This window comes from Anguilla anguilla, chromosome 1 (genome assembly GCF_013347855.1).
Source record: "Anguilla anguilla isolate fAngAng1 chromosome 1, fAngAng1.pri, whole genome shotgun sequence".
In the NCBI taxonomy this organism is placed as follows: Eukaryota; Metazoa; Chordata; class Actinopteri; order Anguilliformes; family Anguillidae; genus Anguilla; species Anguilla anguilla.
This window is the reverse complement of record NC_049201.1, coordinates 48,244,517-48,270,625: the sequence shown is the minus strand read 5'-3', so window position 1 is coordinate 48,270,625 and position 26,109 is coordinate 48,244,517. Positions and strand designations below refer to the sequence as shown.

The window sequence follows — 26,109 nt, the reverse complement described above, 5'->3', positions numbered from 1 at the left end:
TCGAAGTGACGCACAGGGCTGCAAGTGTGGCTGATTATGCATTCCATCAAATTTACTAAAGTTTGCATAATTAACAAGAGTCAATTTTTGTGTGAAATTTCTCGCCTCTAAAGAGCGGGCGTAAATCAAGGTGCAAGCAAGACGGAGACACAGGTACAGTCCTCCAAGATGCACTGAGAGAACCTTCGCAACAAGAATCACATTATTTCAACTTCCCAAGCAAGAAATCACCAAATGGTACATTTTTAATACAAATATTTATTCATTCATTATTCCAGCCAAGAAATAAAGGCTTGGTGTATGCTGAAAAAGGAACATTTACATGCATTTTGAATGAAAGGGCAATTGTTGATTAAATTCAGACATTGATGGTTGTATTTGCTCGCTTGTTTTCACACTGAAAACAATCGTTTACGTCCATACCAGATTTGTTTAATAAAATGGAACAAGCGCGAAACCGCAATAGCTGCGACCGCACACGCGCATGCATCCATGTGTGCATGCATCCACAAACACAGCCTCACACAAGCACGCGACCTCTTCTTCGGCTCGTGACCAACCTTTCCATAAAATCTCGTGCAAATCTGTGAATCCATTCGGGAGTTATGCGCCTTTTTGTGATACCCCACGACCATCGTCACGCCCCCTCTTGGTCAATCGGCCTGAAAGTTACTCAGCTCAACCTTCGGTCATGACCAACTTCCATGCCAAATTTCAGCCTCCTGGGGCGAAAACTGTGGCCGCTACGGGGTGGGACACTTTTGCGGACTAACCGACCAACCAACCGACCGACCGACTGACCGAGCTATAGAGCTGCGGTCGCAGCTAAAAAGCATCGGAATATGACATACAGCATTTGAGGCAAACTGAAAAAGTCGGCCTGCCATCCCGAAGCAGCGTTAGCGCAATTCTTATGAGTGCTTTCAGTTGAAGCAGCGGAGGGTCGTTTCAGAACCTGTGTGCGGACAGCGCTGTAGTGAATTCGGCCGAATACAAAACAAGAGAAAATAGGTAGGCTACAGTGCTTGTTACAAAACTGTGCCTCTGTTCAGCATGGCAATTTTATGTTATAACGTGGTGATAACACAGTACTTTGCATTCCCGCTGTAGACTACTCGTTTTTAAGGACCCAGCGTTAAACATTTGGTTACTTACCACCATAGTGTAGAACATGTATGGTTTTAATGCCAAGCTGGGAACCAGTGTTGGTTTGGGAACCAGGGTACTTGGTTGAAACAAAAACCTGCGTACATACTGACCCTCCAGGACTGGAAATGCCCACCCCTGGTGTAAAACTTTATATCTTATTTAAACACCATATATTTCTGGACATACATTCCAGCGGTTGGTTGTCACACTTATAAACATAAATATACCAGCTAATGAAAAGATTTCAAGTGCCTAAAAACTGCTGACCATATACAACAGCTCATAAATACATGTTTCTCCCAGATCTGACAAAGCAATATCCCTGTAACACAGAGAGCACTGAAATTACTGAAAACGAGTATGGTAAATGTAAAATGAAGCAACATCTATAGTGCCTTATATTTAGAAACACTACAGTTAAGACATGAGTTGACAGGAGGGAGGTGAAAGTTTATAAAATACGACATAATTTCCAATGAAATGGGCGTTGTGTTTCGAACATTAGCTGTCAATATAAAGCAAGTTTGTCTTCATCACTAGCGAGGTTACACTTCCTTTGTCAATACGGCTGCTGCCTGCAGAAAGCTCCACACGACAGTCCTATTTTGAAAGCCTGAACGGATTCAATCCAAATGCAGATTTCTGTCATTCTTGACTGTTCTCTTTACATGTAAAATCCTGTCCTATGTAACTCCAGGAGAATGGATGGGCAGATTGTTAGTTATGCTTCCTAATCATCCAGACACTTCGTTGGAGGTTGGATTGATCTCGTTTTGTACGCTGGGACTGAGGCTGAAGCAGTGGGCATGAGGTTGTGCTGCGAGAAGGCGGGTAGTGACACAGACCAGGCTCCGAGGAAACTGCACGAGGCAAACACACAAGTGGACAGTATAGACGCTCTAAAGTCGGTCAGTAAGTAGCCTATACGCGCGTGGAAACGAAGCTGCTTATACGACGAGACACGTAAACTGAAACATATCCATTTCAAAAGTGGATACCTCCGCGGTTCCCTCCGAAACCGCCCGTTCTAAATAAACTGAAAAGTGCGAACTTCTGGATAATCATTTGTAAGGGAATTACCGCACACCAAAATGGACGTTTGATGATTTTTTTTTCTCTCGGCCGAGGCATCTGCTTTTAGTCAAGGCAAAAAATATATTATCCTGTTGGATTTAAATGCAGAGGAATTGACTCTCAGAATGATTGTCATACTCATTATTTTAAAGCATACCACGCAAATCTATACTGACGGTGCGCTATCTATGTGAAATTGTGACGAAGTACTGAACATTGCCACAGCAGTCAGAAGGGATTAATTGCTTGAGCGCATAAAACAGTGGTTTTCCCTGGTTCCTGGCGCGCGAACGGATTTGTATTTTAATGCAACGGCACAAAAATCAACTATCGCAACTATTACACGTGCTGATGCGCACACTGACTGTGTCGTTGACTCGTTTTAGTGGGTTCACTACGTCCTGTGCTGTCAGCGACAGTGGGTGTCTGTTGTGAAAACGGAGAGTCGCAAACCAGGTGAAAAGGCATCGCGCTACACAGTTATACACAGAGGTTTCTGCCAGGGATCTGTTCTTGGCTGCCAATAACCCAAGCTCGAGTCGAATCTCTACATATGGGACTCGCTGGACCGTATGGCGTGCTACTATCTTGTCATCAGCTCTACGCACCTCAGCAATGGCCATTTCCGAAACATTAAGGGAGTTTTCAGGGGTCCTCTCTGCAAGACCACCGGGAATGAATCGCCGGTAATGTACCTTTGCTTCAACCCCCTTTCGATTCCCTCACGCAGCCGGAGACCCGATTACTTGTCTCGTTGCGCGTTCAGAGGTTTTTAGGTAATATGTTCTGCTGTAGCATTGTCAAATCTAAGGAATAAATGAAGTAAATGTTGCACAGTTTAAAAAATATATATTTTTCCAGTAATCACCACAGCCGTCTCCAACTCCGCTGCAAGTCATATTGCGAGAGGCCAATAAATGATTTTTGTAACATTGTATTAGGCTACCTCCGTGTTAAGTTGTTGCACCTTTTAATCTTTATTGAAAACGTTAATTAAAACAGATTATTTTAGGGTTCAGTTACCGTGCCTTTTCACGGTAACTGAACCCTAAAATAATCTTATTTTAGTCTCAAAACGAGAAATTGTTATCGAAATATATATCTATTTTTAACCGAAATAGTTTTTTTTTTACCCTAGATTGAGAGCAAAATACATTTCATACATCTATGACATAATGACGTTTTGATTAATCAGTTCATGCTTTGCATGACTGCGAATGCTGCAAAATATAATTATAACATACGAAATAATAACATGAGAATAAAGTTGCCCCGAACCTGCCATAGATTCAGCTCCAAACTTTTCAGCAGCCTTGGTCAAATAACTGCACGTTATCGACAGCTGTGGTAACAAATAACGCATGGCTTTTATACGTTTTTCAGGCTGGTATTACTAAAAAAAAATATCTGGAACGTGAATATTCAACAAATGTGTGAAAATGTAGACTGAAGGATCTTCAGGCTGATGTATGTGAATTGTGTAAGCAGAGCCTGGGTCTAGTCCTTGAGGGCCGCGGGATCTGCCGGTTTTTGTTTTCCCTTAAAATCAACAACCGGTTGAGATCCAAGAAACCTGGTTACGCGAATTAACTATTTAAAGAGCTACTTTAATCGACCAGTTAAGTCTCGTCTTTCACAATGAAAACCAGCCCACACTGTGGCTCTCCATCGCCAGGTTTGGGTAGCCCACAACATTGTTACTGTCGCAAGCTTCTGGTCAGATTTCTTAGTTTCCTTCTTGCTCCTCCCGCAAACATCCAGAGATGAGTTATGGTCTTCACGAATGAGACATACCTTGTTAAAAAGTATTGGCAGTAACATATTACTTTGGGTGTTTAGCAATGTGGTTGCAAGCTGGCAGGGCATGGCCTGTTAAAGTTGTTTATTTTCCCCTGGAAGGCCAAAGTGGTGGTATTATCCAGTGTTTTGGTGAATGAGGGACATTCAGTGGAGGAGATGCTAGGTTCAGGAGGTGGTTGCTCCTTTAGACTGTGAGGTTGGCAACTTGTGAGCAACCATGCAAGGTGGCAAGCTTCTCACAATATGCACTGTGCACAACCAGAGTTTGAACACCACACACACACACACACACACTCACACACATACGAGCACACGCACACACGCACACACCCGCGAACACACACACGTACACACACGCACACACACACGCACATCCTTCCTCAGACTGCAAGGCCAGCCTTATTCATGTAATACCAATGGCTGCATAATTCAATATTTGAAAGGTTCTGTGCTCACTGAGCATGAAATGCAATATGAATTTTGTGTATGATTTCACAACTGCCAGTGCTGCTTGACATTTTAAACACCTTAATCAAATTCCTCGGCTGGTTGAGCGTACTTTGCGCACACTTGTGTTCCTTTAAGGAGTTTATTCCCCTTAATTGGCCTGAATGGAATTCGGCTGCTGTTTTGGTTGAAAGTGTGCCACTCATCAGTCTGAAATAAATCAGTTCCTTTGCACTCAGGCAACTGTGGAGGATTGAACAGCAGAGTGTGGCACATCTCCTATTGCTCGTTGCATTTTCTCCAACTTGTCCCTGGAATCTTTTGTAGACCGTGCCAGAGAAATTCATATTCAGCCAATCAAAAGCATCTCTGCTGCGGCACTCTAAAGTCGATTATAAACATTAAACGGAAGCTGATGACTGAAAAGCGCAGTTCGTGGCTCAGAGAGCAACAATGACCTCATCTCCACCAGTGTGTGTGAAATTTGCACTTTTCACAGGCGCCTTCTCATTACACATTATTTATGATCTCTGTCCATTGAAAATGCACTTGCAAGAACTGATGACAAGTTGGATAAGAAGACGAGGGGAAAAGCTGTAACAGAATCAGGGCCTCCTCCTGTCACATTGTGGCATTCGCACATGCTAGGAATGAGTGCTGAACAAGAAAACAGTCAAGACTAACAAATGAAGAAGCTCATGAAAATGTGACATCAGACAGTTCGTGCAGCTTGTGGGGACTGATGGAAAACAATGTGAAACAGGAAAACATTTGTTTTCCCATTCATCTATCAGTATCATGTGCACATTATGTGTTTGTGTGTGTGTGTGTGCACGTGTGTGTGTGTCACCATATAGGGTGATCTGTGTAGAAATTACAACCATTTTTAGACATAGTCCCCCAATTTTTCAGAAGCAAAAGTAATTGGACAAATGAACTTAATCTGAAATAAAGTCATAATATTTAGTAATTGGTTGCAAATCCATTGTATTCAATGACTGCCTGAAGTCTGCCACCCATAGACATCGCCAGACACTGGATATCTTCCCTGGTCATGCTCTGCTAGGCAGGTACTGCAGTCATCTTGAGTTCCTGATTGTTTCGGGGAATTTTTGCCTTCAGTCTTATCTTCAGTTAGTTCATGGTGTGTTGAAATGGATTCAGGTTGGGTGATTGGCCAGTCAAGAATATTGCACTTCTTGGTCCTGAAAAACTCATTGGTTGCTTTAGCCATATGTTTGGGGTTATTGTCGTGCAAGGTTTAGCACCATCCAATGAGTTTTGAGGCTTTTGGTTGGAGCAGATAAGATGTTTCTGTACACTTCAGAATTCATCCTGCTGCATCATCAATGAAGCCCATATGAACCAGTTCTAGTGGCGACCATAAATGCCCAAGCCAAAACACAACCCCCATCTTAAAGGGGGGTGCTTTAGATCATGAGCAGTTCCTTTCTTTCTCCACACTTTCGTCTTTCCATCACTTTGGTGGCTTGTAGGTTAATACTCATCTGTAATTTCCAATGTCTGTCAACCAATATGTTAGTCCACCGATTAAACAGGCTGATATGTGGAATTATGAGATCATCAGTGTCGGTGGATGACTGCTCCCCTGTGGCCAATTAGCAAAAGTGTTAGTGCTCCCACTTTGCGTATTGGATTTATTTGGCTATTCTTAATATCATATACAATGTTTATTGTATGTTTCATTCAACTAGCTCCAGTCATTTTGTAAGAAAATGCAATTCCCAGTTGGCATTTAAAACGTTAGCCAGTGGAAAACTAGCTGTCTTCAACCAGCTAAGCTAGCAAGCTAATTTGGCTATCATTAGCAGACTTGTTGATTAGCTAAACTTAAGTTTTTGCTCAATGTAATTATTGCGTTGATTATTCAAACAATGTCGGTGGTTAACCTACACTTTAACGCTTTGTGCAAGTCTTAGTTTGCTGAGTATTGTTAGCTGTTATTGTAACTACTGAACGAGATTCTCCTTCTCAGCTAACGTTAGGTACTATCAATGGTTACTCTGAGGGTACGTTAGCTGATTATGTAACTTGGTTAACCACAAGCAGATAACCTGGTTAGCTAATGCTACCTCCGATACACCAAGGTGCCAACGTGCATTTGAAAAGTGACAGGTCATAAACTCTGCTAACGATAGACAATAGATACCATTGCCTCCCAGTCTCACTCTGTGACGGTACCTGTAGATGCACCCTTTATCTATAAACATTTGCCTAAACTTCCTCAGTCACCATTGACCTTTCTAAATGTTAATGCGTTTTCCTCACCTTAAATGAAAGTAAATCTAATCTAAAACAGTTACTGGCTAAATGTATATTATACTGTAGTGTTGTTGATAGAATAAAGCAATTGTACAATGCATTTTAACTCAAATATTGACCGAAGCTCTTCTTTAAATGCCAGTCATGTTTTGAAATCTACAGCATTTTGTATATGTATTTTTACTAGCTAAGAGATAACTATGTATATTAGATTGTTATGTGAATGGAATAATGCCCAAAAGTATGTGAACACCTGATATCCAACATCTCATCCAAAATTTTGGGCATTAATATGGAGTTGATCCACCCTTTGCTGCCATAACAACCTCAACTCTTCTGGGAAGGCTTTATACTAGAAGTGAAGCATTGCTGCATGGATTTGCTTCCATTCAGCCAGAAGAGCATTAGTGTGGACAGGCACTGATTTGGCGATTAAGACTGGCTCGCGGTTGGATTTCCAATTGATCCCAAAGGTGTTGGATGGGATTGAGATCAGGGATCTGTGCATGCCAGTCAAGTTCTTCCACACAAATCTTGACCAAACCATTTCTATATGGACATCGCTGTGTTCCTGGGGGCATTGTCATGCTGAAACAGGAAAGGGCCTTCCCCAAACTGTTGGGGAAGCACAGAATCATCTAGAATGTGATTGTTTGCTGTAGCATTAAGATTTAACTTCACTGGAACTAAGGGAGCTAGCCCAAACCACAAAAAACAGCCCCAGACCAAGGCGTGTCCAGATACACTATATGACCAGGAGTATTTCTTATTTTTTAACCCAAATACTAACTGTGATTTGTATTTTTCGATCGCATTAATTAATGAACATGTCATCTAATACAACATGTTACTGGATAAGATAACCATTTATATTTCATTGTAATTTGTGATTTGTGTGGAGACTGGAGAGGACAATTTATTGAACAGGGACTATTGAACTGAAACAAGGAAATGCTGCTATCTGCGAATAATTGCTGTTAAACGCAGTTAAATGTTTTTTATTTTATAATATTTTTCCATTTTTGTTTTTGAGTGCTAAACAAATGTTAATTTAGTTCAGCAATTTTGTGTATCAGTTGTTATCATTAAATTGTTGTATTTTATCAGATGCAAAAAAAAAAAAAAACATTATATCATTATATCGGCCATCAGCTCTCTAAATATCGGTATCACCATTGGCCATCGAAAAACCCATATTGGTCGACTACGACTCATCTGTCCGTAAGAGTTTGTTCTAGAATTCTACAGTTTTTTAAATGTACTTTTTTTTTTTTTTTAACAAACCCTGGGCCATTCTGTTCTTGAGGTTTATTAGTGGTTTACATCTCGTAGTGAACCCTCTGGGGTTATGCTGGTGTAGTCTTTGACACATCTCTACCTGCGTCATGGAGAGTGTTTTTGATCGATTGGACAGTTGAAGAGGGGTTTTTCTTCACAATTGAAAGAATTCTTTAGTCATCCACTACAGTGGTTTTCCTAGTTGTGTGCTATTTCTGAGCTCACCAGTGCATTCTTGTTTCTTAACAATGTACCAAACAGTTAATGACACACACAACATTTTGGCTTTGTCTCTGATAGATTTATTTTGATCTTTCCACCCCCTGATGGCTTACTTTACTGGCATTGACATTTCTTCGGTCTTCATGTTGAGAGACAACAACAACAGACTTCAAATGCAAATGTCACATCTAGAATCAGGCCTAGACCTTTTGTTAGCTTTCTTGTGCATGAACTAATGAAGCAGCAACACACAGCTGGCCAAGAAACAACTGATCAGCCAGTTGTCCAATTAGTTTTGTTCCCCTAAATTGGGCGGAACTACGTGTAAAAAGGGCTGCAATTCCTGCATGGTTCACCTGATACAGATGTAAACACCCTCAAATTAAGGCTGACAGTCTGTACATTGACCTTGTATTCATTCTTGTTATTTCAAATCCAGCGAGCTGGAGTAGAGTCAAAACAACAAAAAAGTCACCGAGGTGAAGGAACCATATAAACATTTTTGGAAGTTTTTTTTTTTTTTTGTACAGTGGTAGTACATATTAATTACAGATAGTTAGCAAGTATAATCCAATCCTCAGCTCGGTGCTGGCAGTTTCGTCAGAAAGATCACACACGGGATGCTGCTTGATGCTCGATACTTGCTGCTTGTGACACTACTGCAATTCCTGAGACTGCCACTAGAGGGCCCATGTCACTGTGCACTATGCACAGGGAACTTCCAGCTGCTGAGAAACGGAGTGGTGTGAGTGTTACTTATACATAGTCGGTAGTGTTGATCTTTTCACTGTCATTTATTAAAGTTTGTTTGTAGGCATTTGTTTATTTGTGCATTCATTCCAGACTGATATTTGTGATATTGCTTTTGGCTTAATACTGAGAGACTTACTGTTTGAAGTGCAGTTACATGTGTAGCAGAAATGATTACATTGTTTGCTTTGAAGATGACAAGTCATTTTACCTGTCTCTGCAAAACTTACATTTCATTTTTTATTTGACACCATGGGAATCTTACCATGTTTCTTAACATTCTAGAAAGATTGCTACGAACTGGTTAAGGATCACCATGTACATTTTTGCATTTTCTGCATGTCTATGGTTCTTACTGTAATGTGAATAATCTACTCCACTTATAAGACATTAAGAAAATAAATGAGAGATTCGTTTTTCTTGTGTACATTTGTGTGTACAACCAGGTTTTTTTTTAAAACCTCACCTACCAAAAGCACTTGTAATATTCAAAGCATTTCTAACATTCAAAGGAAACAATTACGATATGCTCCCTGCAATTCTCAATACACGTGTTGAAAATGGGAAGTTGAGCTCCTTTCAGTGAAGTTGTCTTAAAACACACTCAGAGGTTTTTTCACATGTAAATTAGTTGTCAGGTTGGATTTCTTCACACAAAAAGGAGAAAAACGCTTTGTTGTGTCACAGCCCACTTTTGAAATTCCTGTCCTGTGGGAGATGAAAATATGACTTCACCTCGAAGCAGCATGTGGCGACATAAACTGTGGCAATGGATTTGGCTGGAAGTTATTAATGTCATGGCACATAAATATTGCATTATACACCACTCTGTCCATTAATCATCCATATTTAGACAGGTAGATTTCCTTGTTATTATGGAATATTGCAATTTGCTGGGTAATTTTTAGATTATAAAAATAAATCAAAGCAGTGGAGCATTGTCATTAGAGTTGCTGTTGGTTGCTGTGCTGTCCTTTATAGTGGTAGTCTTCTAGAAATTGCACTGGCAAACAATAATTTCAAATATGTGTTTTGAGTGAAGAAAAATCACGTGGGGCACACTGCATGTATTCTCTGACTTTTGTGTAGCATGGGTGCTCTTGAATATTCAGACATTACAAGTGTTACAAATTTACTGTTAAGTGCATGAAAATTTTAACATGTGCAGCTCTTGTTATAATGTCATGCTTATGTGCATGTTTGTATTGAACTTTGTTTTGCAACTTTTTCTTTTCTATTGTTCTTTTTTCATGTTAAATCCTGCATGCTCAAACTTCAATAATATCACAAATACCTTACAGTCTAACCAGACGGCAGCTCTGTATTCTTAAGACTGAACACTTTGTCCCTGCTATTGTTGAGTCTCAAAATGTTCTGGTTAGCTTGTTCATTATGATTATTCATGTGGGTCATGGTTAAAGAAAGCATATCCCTCGCTAGCATAGCACCATAAGAAAGAAGCATGATAAGAAGGAAGGAGAAAAGGAACTGACCATCTGGTTTGTATATAGAACATCTGTGATGATACTGTATAAAGAACCTGAGCTTTATTTGCATTTTCATTAGTTCTGTACTTGTTAGTGATCCTTATTTCATTGCTATGGTTACTGTTTCCTAGAAGCCTGCACACAATCGTTAGTCATGTAGATATATGGCAAAGTCTTCATCCAGCTGTTCAGCGGATTTGATTTTGAGTTGCATTTAGCTGAAGGTCGCTGGCGGGTCCCTTGACACCAGTTTATTGAATATCATTAGTAGGGGAAACTCAGTATATTACAGTCAGGTAAAAAAAAAGGTAATTGAAAGAGGCAAATTGCTCTTGGTATGACATGAGTTAACATTTACAGCAACAAAGCCTGGGAGCAACCCCAGTGTACACTTAAAGAAACATTATTGAGTTTATCTCACTCTAAACCTGTATTAAAATGCCCCCCACAGAGTAGTCTTTGTTCGGGCAATCATGTCATATCCGGGCTATTTAACTTTTAATTTGAAATAACACTGAAACCAAATATCAATTGCTCTAAAAGCCATTTTTTTTTGTTGGTTTGGCTTAAATGAGATCAAGACTCAAATGTAGACAGAGCTGTTTACTTTATGGAAAACAGCTCTGGGAAAGAAAATCGCATTGCTCAAATGGAATTGCCGGGCCTTGCAAGCTTCCAGGTGGTGTCCTGGGAGCGTTTTTTTGTGTTTTTTTATTTTATTTTTTATACCCAGTATGGCACATTCACACTCACATTAACTTGTTCAGTGTTTTGCCACGACTAAGCAATAAATCAATAATCTTGTGACAAATGCAGTTCATTTCAATAGATAAAGCTTGGTGAGGTGGCTCTAAATTTAAAACTGTGAAGTGCCTGTAAGAAAACAGGGTGATATTTATTTTTATAAATGCTTCCATAATCTCAATTCTTTATATGTTTATTATTTTTGGGTGCTTCCATGACCAGGGTAAACTCACTTGGTATTGCTTTGCCAACTTTAATTCACTCATTCATTATTAATGAGTAACACTATGCCATTCATTTACATTTCAAAGCACCTTTTGTTCTTAAGGTGTGTCTACCATATTTGGGGAATAAATGAAGTGGGAAAAGGAGGGAAAGAGAGACTAAAACAAATGCATTTGAGAGCGAGTTCAGTCATCTTCAAAGAAGAACAGCTGCCATATTCCTTAAGGCTGTTATGGTGCACTCCCTGTTCTCCCCTTCCTTGCTCTGTTGGCTCAGTATGTGTGTGTTCCTCTGGCTGGCCCTACTCAGGCTGCTCACAAGGGCCCGACCCGTCAGGTGAAACTTACTCATTTGGGATGTGGACATTAATGGTTATCAATAGTAGCACTTTGCTGAAGTCAGCCAGAATGACTGGGGAACTTGCCAGTACAACATTAATAGATAGAAACCGCTAGGATATAATATTCAATACAGAGGCCCTGACTGCTGGCTGTCCTCAAAGGTTGCCTGTCTGAAACTCTGCATTTACCCGAATGTTAGCAGTGCTGCTGGGACATCACAGAGAATTTTTACATCAGTTAAATAAATCATTGACGTGTTCAATTAAAAAGAAAATTTACTTTGTTTTCTGTCACATTATGGCAAAAGCTTATGAAATAATTGTCAATGTCCCAATTCTCAAAGGACAGTCACACCTTCACACAGTATTTAAGGTCTGATATTTGGAAAATTTTCAGCAATTAATTGTAATTTTAAATGATCAAAATGCACATTATGAAGTGACAGTGTGGCATGGTGGTCAAGTAACTCAGTTTGCGACTCATAAATGTGATTACGCCAAACACATGTCTCAAAAATGATAGATTATACTGTTTGTTAACGGCGATGCAAATTCATGGTGACTTATGTGGTCAGAATGATCTCGCTTTTACAAGTGCATCCCTATTTCACAGTACTCTGCAGGTGGTATTTGAAAGCATGACTCAAACGTACTCAGGCATTTTATATCAATTTCGCTTTCCCCATTCACAGGAATATTTATATTCTTATTTACAAGAATATACGCAGTGCGCCTGGATGCGATACCATTTCAGTCGCTGTTTTCAGAAGCAGACCGCTATTATTCAGTGAATTCGAAGTCTTCATGATTCAAGACTTTAGGGTTTAATTCAATGCAAGGCTCAGCAGATGACACAGTCGCCCCTACAGCAAAAACAAAAACATTTGGCGAACAGTATTTAAATGATACCGGCGTCTACTTTCTCAGAGGGCGTCTGAGATAAGATAAAGGCTCTGCGATATCAACATGGGGAAAGATTAAAAGGCAATCTATAGCACAGCCGTGTATATTTTACACCATTTGTCATCCTTCTTAATTATTCCAAAATGCCTGCTAACAATTGGATTCCTTTACTGTGAAAGGGTAGTTGAGAGTGATATATTGTTGCACTATGTATACCATCAGCCATATTTATTGGCCCCACTATAACCACAGACCAAAGTACTTATGCCTGAGTGAATGAGTAATCATTTTCTAATAACTACACATTGATAAAAAGCAAGCAGTAAATAATAAATTGGCTTGGATTATTACTGGGGCAGGCAGGTGATAAATGGGTGAAAATCAATGCGAGACGCCCACGGAGCATCATTACTGAACAACAGCAAAACTGTAAAAGCCCACTTCTAAAATTAGCATTGCCCATTTGACCATGTTCTCCATTATATCATGATGATCCAAAGATGTGGAAATATGAAAGACAGGGGGAAAGTGGAAAAAGAGCAAGAGAAAACTTTTAAAACAAATATTGTCTCGTAAAAACCAACAACACGTATGAGGATGCTCGGGGGTTGATCCATAATTTAGGCCTGATACGTACACGCAGAAGAAACAAACATTTTTTTCCTGTTCATGTCGGTTCAAATAAAGGCAGCCATTTCAACTCCTGGTCCTGCGAGAAATTCCTGGGGATAAACTCAGCCTGAACTGTTTCCACAAATATTATTTATCTGTTCCCCTGTGAACTGTGTCTGGCACCCACACCCCTTAATGTAACATGACTAATCTTCCAATCTGCCTTAATTGTTGTTTTGGCTATCCCTGCTACATAGGGAAGAGCACTCCAAACAAGCAACCAAAGAGACTGAATATTACCCATAAGCCTTCACATGCTTCCTACTCATGAGAAATGTCAGAATGACGTTTTTCTATTTGTGACCCCTGAACATACCCTCTTATTCAACAGTCCATCTACTCACCCTACAGGAAACCAGAATTGATGGCTTTACTGTAAGTTCACCTGCCAGAACTCACTGGGTTTCACCAAACCCCTTGATATATCCACATCCTTAGGTCAAGATCTATTCTGGGGGGTTGGGGGCTGACAGGCTCTTGTCCATTAAGGTCCTAAGGGTGTTCAAAGAATTTGTATGCCACAGGCTAGTTCCGGTGGGTTCCAGATAAATATGACTTGGTCAACAAGAAGGTGCAAGTATGTGGAAAATAGGAAACTTCCCCTTCAATTATTGGTCTCAACCTGTTTTCAATCATTTTCATTGATCTGTGATATAGTGATAAATTCACAAAATACCATCAGGTATAGCAAGTTCTCCTTAATTGGTCTATTAGGCATAGAATAAAATGATTTTTATTTGCATCGCAAAATTGTGCACATTTTATCAGCATTATTTAAAATTGTGGACACATGTAGTCTTCGTTCTCTACACCCACCATTGGAGAATATTCACAGCAAAGATCTGCAATGTGCAGATTTAAACAATCTTGAACTGCAGGTTTTGTTCGATGGCCTTTATTGCAAGTAGTGCTGAAAGCTAACGTGGTAGTTAATAGCATGGCTTATTTGTTACCTTAAGTGTACTTACTGATTAAAACAGATTTTTCTTAACCAAATTTACATTTAATCTCCCTAGCATGATATAAAGAAATAAATTTTGTTTGCCTGTCATTGGATTATTACGATCTCTGGCACACTTGTTACTCAAGGAAAATGAATGAAAACAGGTTGAGACCAATCATCAGTTTAAAGGGAAGTTTTCTGCTCCATCTTTTTTTTTTTTCAACTCACCAGCCGCCACTGCCCTTTGGCAGTAAAGGGATAAAATTGCTAGCTTGCACTTTAGAATAATTAAAATGGATGACAAACTGCTTGAAGTGCACAAGACCATGCTATATCGACCACTTTAATGTGTCAAATCTATCTGAAGAACATTACTGGAGGATGTTTCCTCCCAGAGCAAGGAGACAGCAAGAAAAAAGTGAAACAGACGGGTGTATTTCAATAAGCCTCTTATGCATAGTCCACCAATCAGCAAATCCCCTGCCCTTTGCCTTGACATAGGGATGTGTTGATTGGAACTAACGGTGACTACTGGACACAAGGTGCGATAATCCACTTTACCACATCATGGTTGTTGATTGATAGCAGGGAAGACTGTGGAGGAAGCAAATGAGATGAGCGTTTCAAAATGGTAATCTGTAAAAGCATGATCACTGCTTCAAAAAAACAAAAAACAAACAGATGGGTGTTTGTATCGTAAGGCAATCACCAGCAGGCACACAACACTTAGCTAATGCGTAGTTACAGATCTATGTTTCGAATAGAAATGCAATATATCATCCACCATCAAGGAAAGCATTCGATTCTAAGATTATTTTGATAAAACAACATTTTGAAAACCCCTCTGTACATTACCAGCTATGGAGTTATTCATCACTCTGAAACAGAAAAATGAACACTATGAAAAAAAACAAATGTGCAAATGTATGCTTTTTAATTATTCATTAGCTAATTTGTATGTTCCCAAGAAAATTAAGTCAAAATCCAAGACATGTTTGCATTAGTGTTCACATTAAAATATAACATTTATTTTGATTGGAGGAAATTTTTTTTTTCTTTATATACCTTTGGTACCTCCCCTTAAGTAACTTTGCTTTTGTTTACCAGGCAAAACTGGCAAGCTAATGCTAGAAATTCTTGCTAAGGTTTCAGAGCTAACATAACTAGCTCACAGCTGCAATGAGAGATGCCTGGATAGCCTAGGCTAGTTAATCTGTCCTGGTTCAAACCTTTTCTTGTCTAACAGGGTTTACAATCTTACTCTGTATGGCAGAGTATTCTGAGCACACTTTATTTTGTTTTGTAGGCTGAACATTCTTCCTATTCATTTCCTATTCACCTTTGTCTGTGCTTGCTTAGTTCCAGAGTCTCCCTTCCTTGTAAAAACATATTCATACTTTTAATCCAATCCTATTACTACACAGTACCCATGTTACATTTGGCTTATGCATGCATGGTATTGCACTGCTGTTTTGATGTGGTACTTTATACAGAGCTAAATATTACCTGAAAACTCTTTCATGTATCGGAAATATTACTGAGAGAAGCCACTGTTGTTACAGCAGCAGCCATGTATTCGGGGGAACACTGTCTTGTACAATAGGTGTATGGGCGGTAGAGATGGTGGTGGTAGCATCTCTTCTTCATGTTCTGTGGTATGCATTGTGACAAGCAATGTCATTCTTTGCAGTGTCTTTGTAGATTATGACATTCGTATTACCCTGCAAAATGTTACTTTGTGACATTTTGTTTGTGGTTGTTGTTGTTGTTTTGGCAATATAGGAAATCATCTTTTCCCCCAGTTTGACCCTCTTTCCCCCATTGCCAAACCACAAAGTGAAACTACGCCTAGAGCTACTGTATGTTGCAACAACAGTCAACGGCACCAAGCGTATTTGTTACAATGCATCGCACCTGATAGTGTCTGTGTGCACTTTATTACATACACAAAATGTTTTTAAATCTTGAAGAAGCACTAGCTTTGTTTTGTATTTTGAATATGTACTTGGTGGTTGCTTTATTACTGTACTTGTCATTAGTGTCATTCATGTCACTTTTCAAGTGATAGGTGAGTTTTTATTAAGAGTTTATTTGAGGCTTTCATGGTGCATAGCAGCGTCGGGCCAGCAAGGTTGCAGCTGCCTTCTGGTTCCACTCATGGAAAAAGGTTTTCACCTGGTGAAGTCATATACAAATCAGCATTAAATCCTTTCATAGAAACACCATTAAACACTTTCATTTAAGTGCTATTAAATGTTTATTTGGATGGGCAAGATTGGCCACATGCACAAAACATACAAATAAAATAATTAAAAAAAACCCCACAATACTCTGAAGACAGCTGAAGAAATTTTCACCCAGTAGCAGTATCTGTAGGAGACAGACTAAATGTATGGTACACCCTACATGGGTGTGAGTAAATATTTATGTTTGTTTATAAATGTCAGTGTGAAATCACATGGCCCTGTCTGATGGCCAAGATTGGAACTGATAAAGCAGATATTCAATCAGCATCTGTCACAGAGTTTTTATTCAATAAAAACACCATTTGCTTTCATTTTGGTAATGGCTTAACTGATCAGACAAGGAAAAAACATAACAGCTAAACTTACTTGTAATTCAAGTAGAGACAAATATTGAATTCAGGGCATATTATTGATAAATGCATGGACCATTTGTAATTGTTTTACTTTTTTTTCTCCAGACGGAAGCCTGCCAAAGACATTTCAATGCAGGGAAAACCCTGCACATTTCACAAAATGAGCAACCTTTGGATACTTCTAAACTCTTTCGTCCGGTCATACCACTCTACTTTAGTAAAATGGTAATGTGAACTGAAGTGGAACTACGAAAAGAATTTCATTAAATGAACACCAAATAATAGTTTAAAAGGAAAAATAAAGTAAAAATCAACATCATCCAAAATATGTTTCAAATTAGTGAGGCTCCATTTTTAGTTTGCTCAGCATTTCAGTGCATCATCGAATTAGACTGCTTGTAGATGGGCAGGTGCTCCGGTTTTTAATAAATAGCTTGGTTTAATGAAACCTTAATGAATATTTCATTTCCAAACTGTCTTTCAGTGCATAAACACATTTGCATTCACTGAGTTACTGGGGGCCAACTTCAGTTTTCTTTAATGTTTCCCGGCATCTTCTGCGATGCACTATATTGCTTCTCGGTGTCCCCTGTCAATCCCGCCTGTCCTCATTATTTTGTAACCTCAAAACATACGGTTTTGCCCTTGTGTTTTTCTCGGCTGAAGGCAGGACTAAGTGTTAAACCCTATAATCATCCACTCCCTACCAAATTCCCCAAAATGAAATGTATGTTGTACTCCTTCATTGATTACTTATTATATTAAAGACATAGGGCTTAAAATTAAAATGGATTCCTGAAGCAAGTATTTTGTAGGTTCCATTACTTTAGCCTTTTTACTGTTGTTAAAATGCTTATGATCTTGCCTTTTCATGTGCCTTTACTTGACTGAGGCATAGAAATTTACAGCAGAAGAATTTTATTGGAAATTAATGGGTACTCCAAATTGTATTTGTCCGTGAACTTATCATAGTGGCTTATCAGCGTAAATATAAATTTAAATGGCAGGTATAGCATAAGCCAAGCTTGAAAGGTGAGTAGCAGCAAAGGTGTGTGATAAGGCCTGTTTTCTGCTCGATGGTCTTCAAGGAGATAAAAGCAGAGCTGGTGACATTGTATTGTAACATTTTGCAGAATACTCATTGCTGTATATTTGTGTTTGTGCAAGAATGCAAAAGTATTGCAATGCACTTGGCAAACATTCTATTTAAATTGAAATACATTGCAATCCATTTCTTTTCCACGTGGGATCTGACTACATGTGTGGGCCTTCATAATTCTTTCATGGTTTTCTAATTTTGAGTGGAAGGTCTTTGTGTCTTCTCTCAGAAGACTTAAAGAATGTCTCAAGGACCATTTGTTTGTGTGTTTTCATCTGGTTCCTGAGAGTTCGGTTTTTTTGTTTGTTTTTTTTTTGGTTCACTTCACTGTGAATTCATGGTTCTTTTCTGCTGAGGAAAAAATATGGGTTAATATGTGCCTCCATCTTGAACATAGTAGTCTGGAATTTTTGGGTCACTGAAGTGGCTCGAATACTGCTTTGGTTTTTATAGTAGTTAGACTGCTGCTTACTTTATTGAACAACAATAATGCCATTAGATTTCATTCAATAATGTCATTTTCATCTGAAGAGGAGTGCATTTGTTAGGTATATAAGGATTATTATACTGTTACTTTAAAAAAACAAAATATAGCTTAATATGTATTGGCAATATTAATCGTTTAAACAAGTTCCATTTACCATATTCTCCATTATATCCTGATGATCCAAAAATGTGTAAATATAGAAAACAGTGAGAAAGTGGAAAAAAAATTCACTAAAAACTTTTAAAACTTCTTTATTATCCCATGAAAAAAACAATAACACATGAGGATGCTTGGGGGTTGATCCATAATTTAGGCCTCACAGACACGCAGAAGAAACAACCTTTTATTCTGTTTATGTTGGTTCAATAAAAAGGCAGCCATTTCAAAGTGAAAATAATGTCTGTTGAGCTCATGGTCCTGAGAAGAGTTTCCAGGGATAAACAGACAGAACTGTTCCCACAAAAAATGTGACAGATAAAAATAGAGATCCATCAATTATACTGCCACAATTCATTTTGTTTTCTGTTCTTACAGGACAACACTATGACTGTCATATTAAGTCATACCCTGAAATTTTTTAAAAATATTAAGCCATATTCATTTTGTTTTATTTTCTAAAGGGACAATAAAAGGACTGTTTATTTTGCTTCAATCTTAGAACAAAAATATAACATAAAAAAATAATATTTTAGCCATATTTTAGCATATCTATACACACATTTGAAATAATCCTACAATAACCACCTAATGTACTCTGTTAGCATCGGCACAAGGAAAATAATGTAATTCATCAGATATCAAAATCAAAGTCAGTTTTAACCGATTCCCTACCTAGAGATGAAGGATTTGTATAGTTTAAGTAGAGAACTTAGATCAATTCTAGTGTTTTAAATATTCAGTATATTTTATTTGTAAACTCTCATCTAAAACTTTTAACATTTTATATATATATATATATATATATATATATATGGTACAAGGTATGTTGTCGAACCGTTTGATACGTCCCCTACGGTTCGATCAGAGACTGTAAAAAATATGGACAAAGCTACTGTGACGTCACCCATTGCCTCTCCGTGGGTCTGTAAAACACGTTTTGAAGCTCAATGGCGGGCGCGGCCATGTTCTCGATTTGGAGCCAAAACCATAGAGTTAAGCGGTCTTGTGATTTTTACAATGTGATTGACAGTCCGGTGCGGAAAAGCCCATCAACCTGAACGAACTTGAGGCTAGCTGACTGTCTGCCGTTATGTTTTAAAATATATGATCAAATGTTTACGGAGTTTAATTTCCATCCGTGACTGTACTGTGTCATGTAATCACGTTATATGTATGACATTAATAATACAATTATGTTCAGTTATCTTCAATTTATGTTTCTCGGCAAAACGAATATGTTTAGCTAGCATATCAGCTTGCCAGTGAGCTAGGTAAGCTATCCGTGGTTAGCTCACGCATTAGCAATATAAACTACAGGGGAAGAACATCGACTGCACTGGTCAGTCAATCAGAGATGTGTAGACTACTGCCGGTGATTTGACTAGGCTCATTTTCATATAACTGTCTGGTAGACCTGCTGTTAACCAAGCAAGTTATCGTCGTAGGTTTTCGCCACATGAGCCATTAACTGCTACTACTCCATCGCCGTTTGTGGTGTTTACTTGCTGGGTGACGCTAGCTGACCGATCGTTCGCAAGTCACTTTTTACCGAATAGAAATTAACACTGTCAGCGGTGATTAACAAATCTACCAAGTATTTTAATAACTGATCTACAGGCGTGTAGAGCAAGTTTTCCACCTGTTGCATGAAGACAAAAATAATGTACATTGAATTTCTAATTATTATTATTTTCTTGCTAGCTTCTAGCTTTGTCACATTCATGCAGCATAGCCCAGGTAGACATTTACGGAATGTACACGACTGACAAGCCGTCAAACACGTTTGACAGATGGAATATTTGCCGGTTAGGGTTAGCTAGCTAGTCAAATGGCTTGGTAGCCGAAGTTGCGAACTGTTTTAGCATAGGCTACTGGACTACCACATATAGCAAATAAGCGTTAGCTGATTACGCTTTCTGCCAACTAATTATTTGGTTAAGTGGGCTAAAGGAAATAGTAAAAATGACTCGGCTACCGCAAAACTTCAGAGGAGGATTATTTTATGGTCGTCTAGTGCAGCTGTAAATAGCACACGCTATAATGAAACCACTACAAAATGGGATGCCTGTATTTTCTGACTTCGCACAGGTGGACCGTGGTCGGAGCCGCAATGTCAAGGCCAAGAGACGCCACCTCCCACCCCAGTGACCACAGATTGTAGCCCCTACTGTAGCTCAGTCCTCCGCAGTAATCCGGAAGTGACGCAAGCTGTACCTCATTGGTCCAGAACAAATATTGGCACTGTGCCCAAATGACGCAATAAATCATGAAATCGACCCATGGACAGTCATAAGACGAATAAAATACACCTATTATGACTATTTGTTCTTGTGAGAAAAAATTATTGACTTTGTATTTCGATCGCACTTACATGGAAACCGGATATGAAAACACCTATACTGGAGCCATCCGTAGTGGCGCTAGTGAGCAACCAGGAACTACAACACCAGGAAATGAGCTTCAAAAACGAAGTCTGGTTTTGGCCGCTTGGGTTCGATGCACACACGTGAACCGCGGTATTACGAAATGCCTGTCATTTTCCTATAATATCCAAAACTTGCTTATTGCGCTGCAGACTACACACACGTTGTACATTCAGATCCACAGCACATCTCTGGAGCCTATCAGAATTTCCCTGGCGCCTATCAGTGCACGAAACCGTCCAGACCAAGCGGCCAAAACCAGACTTCGTTTTTGAAGCTCATTTCCTGGTGTTGTAGTTCCTGGTTGCTCACTAGCGCCACTACGGATGGCTCCAGTATAGGTGTTTTCATATCCGGTTTCCATGTAAGTCTACGGTACAAATGCAATAAAAATACAAAGCCACTAATTTTTTCTCACAAGAACAAATAGTCATAATAGGTGTATTTTATTCGTCTTATGACTGTCCATGGGTCTATTTTATGATTTATTGCATCATTTGGGCACAGGGCCAATATTTGTTCTGGACCAATGAGGTACAGCTTGCGTCACTTCCGGATTACTTCGGAGGACTATGCTACAGTAGGGGCCACAGTCTATGGTCACTGGGGTGGGCGGTGGCGCTTCTTGGCCTTGCCATTGCGGCTCCGGCTACGGTCCGCCTGTGCTAAGTCTGAAAATGCAGGCATCCCATTTCGTGGTGATTTCATTATGGCGTGTGCTATTTACAGCTGCACTAGACGACCATAAAATAATCCTCCTCTTAAGTTTTTCGGTAGCCGAGTCATTTTTACTATTTCCTTTAGCCTACTTAACCAAATAATTACTCGGCAGAAAGCGTAATCAGCCTGCTATATTTGGTAAACCAGCAGTAGCCTGTGCTAAAACAGTTCGCAACTTCGGCTACCAAGCCGTTTGACTAGCTAGCTAACCTTAACCGGCAAACATTCAATCTGTCAAACGTGTTTGGCGGCTTGCCAGTCGTGTACATTCCGTAAATGTCTACCTGGGCCATGCTTCAAGCATGTGACAAAGCTACTATAATCCCGATTTTGGGATAAACACTTTTTCAGTTTCACGAAGCGAATTAAGAGTCTCAAGGTTCATTTGCTGAAATCACACACACAGAATTTAACGAAATTAACCATCTTGGCATTTAGAAAGGAATATGTTTTTAGCATTTAAGAGACCGACAAGCTAGGCATTTAAGACAGTGGTTCTCAGAATCGGTTCTGGGGGCTCCTTGCGTATATTGGCTTTTCTCCATTGGTTTTGATGATTTACAAGAAAAAAACGATAGCCTAATAATAATTAGAAATTCAACGTAGGCTACATTATTTTTGTCTTCATGCACCAGGTGGAAAACTTGCTGTACAAAGTGCGTTGTCATATTTACACGCCTGCAGATCAGTTATTAAAATACTTGGTAGATTTGTTAATAACCGCTGACAGTGTTAATTTTTATTCGGTAGAAAGTGATTTGCGAACGATCGGTCAGCTAGCGTCACCCAGCAAGTGAACACCACAAACGGCGATGGAGTAGCTAGTAGTAGCAGTTACTGGCTCATTAACTGACTGGCGAAAACCTACGACGATAACTTGCTCGGTTAACAGCAGATCTACCAGACAGTTATACGAAAATTAGCCTAGTCAAATCACCAGTAGCCTACACATCTCCGATTGATTGACCATCAGTGTAGTCAATGTTCTTCCCCTGTGGTTCATATTGCTAATGCGTGAGCTAACCACGGATAGCCTACCTAGCTCACTGGCAAGCTGATATGCTAGTTAAGCATATTCGTTTTGCTGAGAAACATGAATTGAAGATAACTGAACATAGCCTAATTGTATTTTTAATGTCATACATATAACGTGATTACATGACAGTACAGTCACGGATGGAAATTAAACTCCGTAAACATCTGATAATATATTTTAAAACATAACGGCAGACAGTCAGCTAGCCTCGTTCAGGTTGATGGGCTTTTCCGCACCGGACTGTCAATCAAATTGTAAAAATCACAGAGCGGCTTTTAAACTCTGTGGTTTTGGCTCCAACTCCAAAATGGCCGCGCCCGCCATTGAGCTTCAAAACGTATTTTCGGAGACCCACGGAGAGTCAATGGGTGACGTCACAGTAGCTTTGTCCATATTTTTTACAGTCTCTGGTCCAGACCCACGGCGAAACTTGGCAAACTATATTTTTGGTTGATTTTACGCGCTCATATATGGCAGTTGGTTGAAAATAGACACTTCATGCTACAATCATGATAACGGCAATAACTGTGCTGTGGATTTTAGGTAGCAAACAACAAGGCTGAATCCTTCTGACGTAATTTACATAGAAACAATACGCTCGGATCGCCTGGTTTCACTCACTGTGGCCAAGCGGAATCGATAACGTTTCAGAAAATATATAACGTTAAAAGATTTAATTCAATCTTCTACTGGGAGTTTTGCCATTTATTGAGGGTGTGACTATTCGGTGGTTACTGACTCGGGATTCCGTCATGTGATTAAAAAAATTGAACCCTGTTACAGTGTCCCCTCCCGCACACATTTCAGCAGCAAAGTAATTCCCGAACTCTACGAAACATCCCAGAGAGAAATTGAATTGACACAGTCACCCTATCTAGTACCCTGTTTATTTAAAATAGAGAAGGCAAAGCACCTACAGGTTGTCAAAGCTAAGACAGAAGAACCTCAAAATACAGGAATAGGTAGCTCACTTGATGTTGCACTACATTATTTTTACATTTAATATTGCCTATACAAGTACGTACCCCAGTGCTTCCTAACTAACGTTGCATCTCCGGGTAGCAAAACCATTTAACTTTGGGCATCTAAATTACATTGAAACACACTAATACTTAGTTTAGCCGTAGCCTACATTTTATGTTCTACCGGAGAGAAATGTGCCCCTTAATTGATTACCGTTAACTGCTTGTTAGCTAGCTAGCATGTTAAGCTAAATTAGCATTAGCTAGTATCTACCAGTTTCAATGACACATATCAATCGCGCCACGCCCTACTTGACGTTATCACATAATTTTACTTAATGATTAACTGCCTGTATAAGTAAATGTATTTGGTTCTTACCTTTTTTAATATTATATTTCAGACACTAGGTTTTCTCCACTGTCACCGTGAGTTCAAGAAAAAGAGCGCATTAAAAGCGGATGTGTAATTAACTCAGTCAGGAGTGTATGCACTCAACTTGCTTAAAGAGCACCGCCCCCAGATCTATTTCAGCACTGCAAGTGCTCAAAAAACACCCAAATCAACACCCATTAACTCAAAATAATTTTCACTGGAAAATGAACACCAATTCACACTACCGATTTTGCTGTCTATATATAGGAGTCCCAAGGAAAAACAGATGGCACACTTCATTCAGAAATAATCTATTTTGCCTATAACATTAAACTATTAAAGACCAGAAAAACTTGCTGATGTTAAAAACAAAAGTGATGGATTGAGAAGAGGGGAGAACACTGGGCCCCGACACTCCCAATGTGGCCTCTTAGCCTACTAATACCTTAAAATGTAAAATATCCTAATCGAGGGATGATCCTTTTTTCATCAATTTTCATCAAATGGAAAGCCTCAGCAACATATAAAAGTGAAAATCTCAACTTATAAAGCACAGATCACTAATGAGGTATTACTGAAATATTAGGAAAACAATGTCCGTAACAAAGGAAAACGTGATGGTGTCTAGGGGGAAATATTTAAGCTATATTGCATTTGCATGTGTTGCTTAGTTTTTTTTAAAGTTTGTCTGCATGCATATTCTATCTGTCAAAATAATGTTATTTCCCTATTCTGCCTGACCCTGTCTGTTTGTGGTATGTAGTGCACCTGCTCTGTAATGTTTGTGTTTTCTTATAATTATGGGCTTAAAATATAGACACGAGTAATGTAGTGTGGGTATCCAACATGGATTAAACTAACACTGTTATATAAATGTGTATATATTAATTGCTAAATGTGAAAACCTTTATAAATTTCATTTGTAACTGTCTTGAAAAAAAAGGATCAATAACCATCCCATAAAATATAAACCTACGAAAAAGCTTCTTAAAAAATAGCTTGGTTAAGTGGTAAACTGATTTTACTAAAACAGAACTGGAGCCTTTTTTACTGTGCAGTTGAACTTGGACCTATAAGTGTAGATTTTTCTATGTATGCCTTTCGATATAAGATAAAAGTCTTGCAGTTGCCATGGCAATTTTGGTGAAGAATTTAGGTCTTCATTAAATCTTTATTTGCCCTTAGCTTTGCTTTAGAAATAAATGAAGTTGTCATTTTGCCAATACATGTTTTCTTTTTATTAATCTAGATGAGCACTTAACTTCATAAATTGTGTTTCCCAGGGTATTGATTGGGCTTGAAAAAGAAGCCAACAGATTTTTACAATCCTTAAATATATACTCCTGAAATTAAGCAATTAATATGAGGTTAACCCCTTTGTGCACAAACCAAATCTGGCCAATCCTTGCCCATTTAGGGGGTACCCAATTTAAAGCTACTAATGAAACTAGAACACAGAGTTTCTGTTTTCAACTCATAGTTTAGTGGCAGGAGCAATGAATGTCTAAGTTGAGCAATCTAGGCACGCTGGCGTGCCGACCACTTGGGCGATTGCACAATATGGTTAAAGTGCAGAATGTCAGCTTTAATGTGAGGGTATTTACATCAATATCAAGTGATCCTTGCAGGAATTACAGCCTTTTTTAAATATGTTATTTTTATTTTAAAGGTCCGAAGGTAATTGGAAAAGATACTCTGAAATAAAGTCATATTTTTACTCCCTTTGCATTCAGTGACTGCCTGAGGTCTGCGACTCATAGACATCATCAGACATTGAGTATCCTCCCTGTGGTGCTCTGCCAGGCCTATACTGAAGCTATTTCCAGTTGCTGTTTATTTCTTGGGTGTATTAGCTTCAGTCTTCAGCAAATGAAACACATGTTCAGTTGTATTCAGGACGAATGATACACTTGACCAGTCAGGAACGTTCAAAT

The 26,109-nt window shown here is 39.0% G+C and overlaps 1 protein-coding gene across 1 annotated transcript in view; it reads left to right on the top strand.

Moving 5' to 3' along the window:
- The first annotated feature begins 1,709 nt into the window (after nt 1-1,709).
- Nucleotides 1,710-26,109, top strand: part of LOC118220384 (G patch domain-containing protein 8) — a 148,035-nt gene continuing 123,635 nt past the window's right edge. The window contains exon 1 of the mRNA XM_035404252.1: nt 1,710-2,909. Coding sequence (XP_035260143.1) covers nt 2,796-2,909 — 114 coding nt within the window. The 5' untranslated portion in view covers nt 1,710-2,795. The remainder of the gene's footprint in view (nt 2,910-26,109) is intronic.